The sequence below is a fragment of the Rhodamnia argentea genome, chromosome 3, assembly GCF_020921035.1.
Source record: "Rhodamnia argentea isolate NSW1041297 chromosome 3, ASM2092103v1, whole genome shotgun sequence".
Taxonomy (NCBI): Eukaryota; Viridiplantae; Streptophyta; class Magnoliopsida; order Myrtales; family Myrtaceae; genus Rhodamnia; species Rhodamnia argentea.
Window position 1 is genome coordinate 25,085,040 of NC_063152.1, and position 8,327 is coordinate 25,093,366.

An 8,327-nucleotide genomic window follows, 5' to 3' on the forward strand; every position below is an offset into this window, starting at 1 on the left:
AAATAGAACTGCATCTCTCTGTTATATATAGAGGAACCTATACAACCTAGATACAAGATTGTCCAAAAAATTTTGTGAAATGACATGAGATGGAGTGGGTGGTCATATCTACGGTGTGGAATGTGGACAGTGGATGGTAGATAAGATGACAAAGGCAGAATCAATGAGAAATCACTAAAATCACGATGACGTTATCTCGTTCGACATACTTTCAGTAATGGGGCCAAAATCGGATAAGTATACAATAAATGTCATAACTTGTATACGGCATTCACTTAAGTGCCATAACTTTCAAAACGTTCACCTAAATGTCATAACTTTTAAAAATCGTTCACTTAAGTGTCACGTCGGAGCAAAATTATTTACTTGAGTGCTACAGTAACTTTTCTGGCGTGCCACATCAGCTTTCCGACATGCCACGTCATCTTTCCGATGAGCCACGTCGGTTTTCCGGCATGCCACGTCAGCTTTCCAACTGCTACGTCAGCTTTTTCGGCGTTCATGTTAACATAGCACTCAAGTGAACAATTTTTGAAAGTTATGGCACTTAAGTAAACGTTTTCAAAATTATGGCACTCAAATGAACGCCGTACAAAAATTATGACACTTCTAGTGTACTTTTCCCGGCCAAAATCTTCATTTTCTTCTTAATTGAAAGTGACGTGGTGCTATGATGAACGATGAGAGAGATGGCTCCGTGGATAAGGAGAAGAAAAGCTAGTCGGTGTCCTTGCAACTTGCGCGCACGCATCCGTTTAATGGAGGCACAAGGGAAATCAAAAGATCGGTCTTTTCACACATTCCATGCAATAACCTATCACGATCAATACTTAAGGTCAGGTAATGACACTGAAGGAGAAGGCTGGTGTTCAAGAGAATATGCACCATGAGTAACCCCGTCCCCGGTGGCCACCCGTTGTACCATCCATCTTTTCTTGGCGAGAACCCGTGACATGATGTGCACCAACCAGTCCTTCCAGCACCGAAACAAAATCTAAAATTGTTCTAAGTAAAGCTGTGAGTGCATCAGATAGCACACTGAACCTGGAACGGTGAAACACCAGAACAAGAGCAATTGCCCAGGTCCTAAATGCACCAGACAAAGCGGGCAATGCATGCTAATGCATCAAGCAACCAAATCATAGAATCGTACCTCAGTCAGTCCTCAAGCGGAAAAGATACAACAAATCCGCCTAATGCTGTCTGAAATTACTTAGAAAGAAGAGCTCTTGAGAACTATCCTTGACAATAATCTTGTCCCACAAAAATAAGAACAACATTAATCGGTTAAAAACTCCACCTTTCTATCTAATGACAGACAAGCTTCCGTTTCGAATCGATTCATGCATTTTTATGGCGAATCACATCACCGCTTCTTTGGCATAAAGCTAGAATCACATGAGCTCAACCAATCAGCCATGTCCAAGCCTGAGCCATAAGGGGCCACGTTACTATTAAACCGGCACATCCTTCATTGCAAAATCCCATCCATGCCGAAATACAGAGCTTCCCTATCGTTCTCCTTCGCCAATTCCTTGTCTGGGGGGACCATTTCAACTTTCAAGGTGAGATCTTTCGTGCAAGACATACCTCCTGCCGTATAAAACTATGAAAGGTGCAGAGAACCAACTACTTAAATGCAAGAAAACGAAAGGAGGTTCGTCTTAGGCATTACGTCGAACAGGCTCCAGCGCGAAGGTCTGTAGCCAAATGAAACATCCGCAAGTTTTCTAGTGAGCGGCAGTATGTGTGTGGGACTATTTTGAGGGGTGTGCAGCCAGCAAATCGGTTAACAAGCATTGTGCCTACGCAGGAGCCAAAACTCCGACAACTCACTCCAATCACTAGAAGCTTCTATACTTAACTACCGGGCAATAACCAATCAAAGTTGACGTGGAGTTTACCTTCCCTATCGTCACCCCCTTAAATTGAGAGAAAATATTTTTCTTCCCTTAATCCCATAGAATACTCCCAAATTTTATGTCTCGTAGTTTAGACCAAGTAGTTTAATAACTTGCTTAGGTCCAAATATTGTTAATTTTATATACGAATTTGTAACCTTTTTAACAAGGTTCTTAAAAAAAAAAAAAACAAGCTAGTAACGTTAACAAATTAGTATTGACGAATTATCAAAAGGGCTAATACCACAAAATCCAAACTAATACATCTATGATAAATTTATTTCAAATTATTTTTTTGACTACAAAAAATTTTAAAATGGTACACTTGTAACAAATTTACCTAAAACTAAATTACTTTTTTCGCCACAATAAATTTCAAACTGATACACATGTGACAAATTTACTCCAAACTATTTTTTTTTACCACAAAAAATCTCAAACCGGTACATCGTGATAAATTTACCCCAAATTAATTTTTCAACCACCGAAAATCCCAAATCGGTATACATGTGGCAAATTTACCTTCCGTTGGTTTTGTTAAATTGAGTTAATACCATGGAAAATTTCAAATCTACACACATGTGACAAACAGGAGATAAAAACCCCAAACCGGTACACCGTTAATCGCCACATGTCATTCAATTCAGCAATTTAATAATAAAATTTAACGGAAACTAATAGAGAGTAAATTTGTTATATGAATACCAGTTTGGGATTTTGACGATCAAAGACTAGTTTAACGTAAATTTATCACAAGTGTATCAGTTTGGGATTTATTGTGATGAAAAAATAGTTTAGTTTCGGGTAAATTTGCCTCAGGTGTACCATTTTGAAATTTTTTGTAGTAAAAAAAATAGTTCGGTGTAAATTTATCAAGTGTACACCAGCCCGAGGATTTTTTGTGATAAAAAAATGTTTAGAGTAAATTTGTAACATGGTTAATAATTTGGGGTTTTTTGTGAAAAAAAATAGCTTAGAGTAAATTTGTCATAAGTGTACCGGTTTGAAATTTTTCGTGATAATAACTCTTATTAGAATGGTTGGCGATTTCAAAACATTGCTAGTGAGCCAGGACTCCAACAATGGTGGCCAAAGCAAAAATTAGTTTTTGACATCTCCTACAGTTGGAAAGCTGTGAACATGTTGATAACTCGTGAGCAAAATCTTAGTAAGACATTGAAGCGGTTGCCAACTTCTAAGCAATGAAATTGATGTTGATAGATCACCCAAATAAGAGGGGTAAAGTCAAAATTAGATGTAATTCAATTGAATAAAAGTTCATAAATCACTCAAATTAAGATTGATAATTTCGTGTAAAAGTCGGATAATATTTGTAAATTGTTGAAATGATTGGTAATGTAGAAAAATTAAAATTAACGGTGTTAAGTGACTGGGATAGGAATAGTATAACGTTAAAACTAGCTGGTAATTGAATTTGAAAAAGTTGGTAAATCACTCAAATTAATGTTGTTTTCCTATAAAAATTATCAAATCTTTAACTAGTTGATAACTCAACGAATAAATGTTGGCAAGTTATTGCATGGGATGGTACCTTCGGAGCAATTTAATTAATTTTGAGTAACTCAAGTAAGAGTTGTTAAGGCTAAAACTAGTCATGAAAAAGAAAAGCTAAAATTAGTTGGTAGTTAAATCAGAAAAAAGTCAGTAAATCACTCAAATGAATATTACTACTATTGTATAGACTTGGTAACTCTTTAAGAGGTTAATAGCTTTGATAAATAAATGCTGGGAAAGTATTTGAACGGTCTCTGGTTCCAAGACGCTCAAATCAAAGTTGCCGAATGACTCGGCCAAGAGTGGGTGGAGTTAAAACTAGTTGGTTACTAAACAGGAGAAAATTTGATGAATCAATTCAACTATAGAATTGGCAACTCTTTAAAAGGTTAGAGAGCTCAATAAAAAAATATATCTAGTAAATTTTTTAACGGGTTAATAACTAAACAATCAAATTATCGCTGCGAAGTAACTAAGTTAAAATGGGTAAGGCTATTATAGGTAACTAAATTAGAGGAAAGTTAATAACTCGCTCAAATTAAAGTTAGATAATTTCGAACCAAAGTTGATAAGTGTTTAACATGTTTCTGACTATTGCAAATTAAATGTTAGTTGGATCGGGTCGCAACTTTTGAACAATCTAATTGACGTTGCTAGGTGACTAAAATATGAGTAGGTAAAGCTAAAATTACTTGCCAATAAATCTGAATAAAAGTTGGTAACATTCAAATTAGGGTTGGTAATTTCGCATGACACTTGGTAACTCTAATTGATGGTGGCTTTAGTAAATAAACGTTGAAGAAATTTTGGAATGGTTGGTAACTTTTGCTAATTGGCCCAAATAAGAGCGAGAAAAGCTAAGTTTTAAATAGTTAGTAACTATATTGGAGAAAAACTGATAAATCATTCGAAAAAAAGTTAGTAATTTCTTGTAAGTGTTTGTAACTCTTTTACAGATTAATAATTTCAACAAATAAATGTTGGTTAGTTACTGGAACGGTTTGCAAAGTGACTCATAAAAGAGTGATTAAAATAAGAACTAGTTAGTAACTCAATTGGGTAAAAGTTAATCAATCGCACAAATTAAGTTCTGTAATTTCTTGTATGAACTGGTAACTCTTTAACGTGTTGGCTAGTGTAACAAATAAACCATGGTAATCCATTAGAATTGTAAGGAGCTTCAAATCGGAATGGGTTGCTAACTTCGAAACTTGAAATTAAATTTGGTACTTGATGGAATGGGTTGCTAACTTCGAAACAATCTTATTAAAGTTGTAACGTGACTCAATCAACATAAGGTAAAGTTAAAAATAGTTCATAACTAAATTGGGTAAAAGTTGTTAAATCCTTTAAATTAAGATTAGTAGTTTTATATAAAAGTTTAACAATTTTAACACATTGTGAAGCTATGCAGATTAATGTTGATAAATCATTAGAATTGCTGGGAATTTTGAATAAATCAAATAATTTATTATACTTTTATAAAACCCGCAGTGGGTTCTAATTTGTTACATGATGTCAAGCAGGTTTCCATTCAATTTTTCTTACAAACAGGCTTTAAAATTTACAAACACTATCAAACATTACCAGTGCCAAGAACCTTTTCCGATTGTACAGAACAGTGGTGTCTTCCCATGTTACAAAAAAGTTTCCATCAATGTCTCGGAGAAAGGACATGAGGAAATTGAAGCACAGCTGAAATAAGCTTGAGCTCGTAGAATCACACCAACAATTTGTCGCTTGCTGGTGCGCTCATATAAATTGGATGCATAAGTTTCGAAAAATAGTAACTAAGATAAATTACATAACATGTAAGAAGAAACGAACAACACCTACTAATCGTCATTTAGAAGAGATTCCCGAAGGTTTCCGCCGGCAAGCAAATTGAAGAATGGATCTTCGACGTTGCCGCTTTTCACACGAGTTTTGTTTGAATTGAGATCCACGTTACTCGATGACAAAGGTTTCTTTACAGAAACAAAGGCCACCTTTTTGGTTCCAGACTTCATGTTTGAGGGGACTGAACTCTCTGACGGACAATCAAGAAACCCGCCATCCACAGCCAACTTGTTCTCAGGGCTAGATCCAGTCCCATCCTCACTCAAGACATTGCCCTGTTTCTCATGGCCACTAGGCACGGAGGCATTGGGAGTAGATCCAGTTCCATCCTCTTCAACCCGAAGCAGACCTTGCTCGACAGCTTTACGCATCTCAGCCTTCTGAGGGACTGAGTTGCATTCATCTGCAAACTAGAGAATGAGCAGGGCAAGGTGAGCGAACTTTTTCAATGAGCGAAAGCAAAGCAAATTAAGGTTGCAAGTCACAGATTACAGGTCAAACCGCCCCGCAAAACAAAAGCAGAAGAGAACAATATCTAAATGGCAAAATAGGTCGACAAGCATAACCCTTTGCTCAAAATTACAGATTTCCATGCGATAAGCTGGAGAAGCTAAAGCATAGAGGAAGATGCCTTGGTGGTGAAATAGTAGACACGCGAGACTCAAAATCTCGTAATGGAATGACTTTTGGCAGCAGAAGGAGGGAGAGAAGCAAGAAGGAAGATGACGGGTGTACTGAGAAAGCTCGTCAATCACATGGGAAACACCACAAATATCTTAACCTTCAAGAAAACAGTCGATGCTTCTGTAGTGTATTGCCGGTGCCCCTACTGAAGTATTTTCTCTATCACCAGCCGAATTGCTCTCCTCATTCTTGTATGTGCTTTCTAGCAATACGAACTTATCAGTTTTCCATATGCACTCTAGCATTATATAATCTTGATGTGTTGGATGAAACTCCCTAAAAACCTGCATCAATTAAATGGATTTTGATATCATAAGAGAAGTAAGAATTTGAAGATTGATTTGCACTTCAGAGAAAAGTTCCTGACTCACCTCAACTCCTTCATGGGTTAATTTTACAGACTGCTTTTTCTGTGAAATAGAAGAAACAATGTTGAATACTGAAACAACATCCAGTAATATCTGCAAGTTACAAAAGCGTCAATCAATTCAATGTGACAATCCATATTAACCTCTGTCATGGCCTCTGAAGTACCTAAACTTTGAAAGAAAAACATATGGAGAATGACCGACAGCTAAAAGGAGCAAACTAGAATAGATCTCTTGTTTATTGCCTTCAGCAAATACAACTCTATTAAAAAGTCCGACTTCACTTTTAGGTATAACGGCAAGCGAAAGGTAATATTTCAATACAATGCACGATAGATGATGAACCGGTCTTTTTTCTTGATATGTAAGCAAGAATTTTTTCTAGTCAGTAAGGGCTAAGAAAGGATATATCTCCCATCACATTGCATCAAAATATCACCAAAAGATGAATCAGGTATAACATCCAAAAAGTCATCATATATTAGGTAAGAAAGGAGCATATATAAGGTGAAGGATTCTCCGGTCTCCTCTCCCATCTTCCAACATATTTTACTAAAGCTGAAAACCCAGACCCATCATTTCTTTTTAGGTTTTGAATAAGCATTCAAAGCTCTGGCTTCTGATTCACTTGGAATGGCAACTTTAGTAATGGTTGAAGTCACAAAGTTTGGACTTGGTTAAATGTGGTAGACATGGTGTTCTCCCGGTCTGACCATATGGTCCAGAGTTAGATCTTTTGGCTGACCTACTTTAGTCAATGCTCCAACAAAGCTCGCGATCGGAACAATATCTATCAATTGTCATTGCCACATCAGCACATGTATAAGCGGCATATGTCTGTTACTATATTGTTCTCAAAAGCTGAAAGCACAAAGCGGACAAAGCTACCTCAACAGCAGAATAAGGAAAGAATACATACTTGCTGAACCAGTACTCTGAGATGCGCTAGCAATGACAAGATTGTCAAAGAAAATCCCATGAAAAATGATCGAGCAAGTAAGACTGATATCTCGCTATTTGAAAGTCAAGAGTACAAATATTAATTTTGGAGCAAAAGATAGGACATAAGTTCAATAAATGTCCATCTAGAGCAATTGAAAATGATTTGGTAGCTACTGCAAACTTAAAAGAAAAAAATTGGACATGTTTCCATAAAACGAATTTTCTGCTTTTGCAAATTTAAGATGCCAATGAATTTGATATATCTTGCTAACAAAAGAAGGAGACCATGCTGCCTTCAACATTGTTTCAACCATCTGCGCAGAAACATGGCACATCGAAGATATCCAATTATATAGAGAGGAAAGTAAGCAAGTGGGAACAAGTAAAATTGAATATTTGAGGTTGAAGGAGAGTCTAATATTTAGCTTAATTTCAGGATTGCTCAAAATTTGTATTTACCTTCATCGATCACAAACGGGTGGAGCATTTTGTTAAGTCGGGTCAAAAAGATGGAAGGGGGTCAAAAAAAGAGATTGGTCAGACAATACCTGTGACAGTAGTCGTGTGACACCATGAAGTTGTTCAATGAAATTAGGCTTCCCAACATCACACTTCCTCCACTTCAGACTACAGTACCAAATTATGGAGACATTAGAAGTATTAGATAAAATTATCCAATTATGGTTCTATTTAAAAAAAATGCAAGTAGCAAGCTACCGAAAATTGCTAAAAGATCATATGCAAGAAACATGGGAAACATGACATCAATCTATACTAGTGATCCCTGATCACTTCTTAAGGCACGCACTAAGAGCTAATGGTAGATCAAGATTAAAAGCCAAAAACTCCAATGCCCACAATATTATGAGAAAGCCTAATGAACCTTCTGTTTGGGCTTCTTTCCTGTTATCACTAGAAAGCAAGAACTTAATAACTCCTCCAGCTTAACTGACTGCAAAAGCCTCAGATCCCTTCTTACCCGAAACAAGCATACTCATTATTCAAAATTACACAATAGTTGATCTTTGGCTAGTCACAAGTTTGACTTTGAGTGCATTGGTTTAAACTTTTTAGGCTG

At 36.5% G+C, this 8,327-nt stretch overlaps 1 protein-coding gene across 2 annotated transcripts; it reads right to left on the reverse strand.

Annotated features, from left to right (window-relative positions):
- Positions 1–5,148: 5,148 nt before the first annotated feature.
- Positions 5,149–8,090, reverse strand: LOC125314438. 2 transcript variants are annotated; one of them, XM_048276682.1, is made up of 6 exons: positions 7,798–8,090; positions 7,535–7,563; positions 7,227–7,320; positions 6,311–6,400; positions 6,037–6,223; positions 5,149–5,658 (listed from the first exon to the last, which is right to left on the reverse strand). In XM_048276682.1, exons 2-6 carry the CDS (start codon positions 7,561–7,563, stop codon positions 5,252–5,254), a joined length of 807 nt encoding a protein of 268 aa, XP_048132639.1. In that variant the 5' UTR covers positions 7,798–8,090; the 3' UTR covers positions 5,149–5,251. The 2 variants fall into 2 exon arrangements, with proteins under 2 accessions (XP_048132639.1, XP_048132638.1); XM_048276681.1 differs by lacking the exon at positions 7,798–8,090 and having other exon boundaries at positions 7,535–7,676.
- Positions 8,091–8,327: the final 237 nt, after the last annotated feature.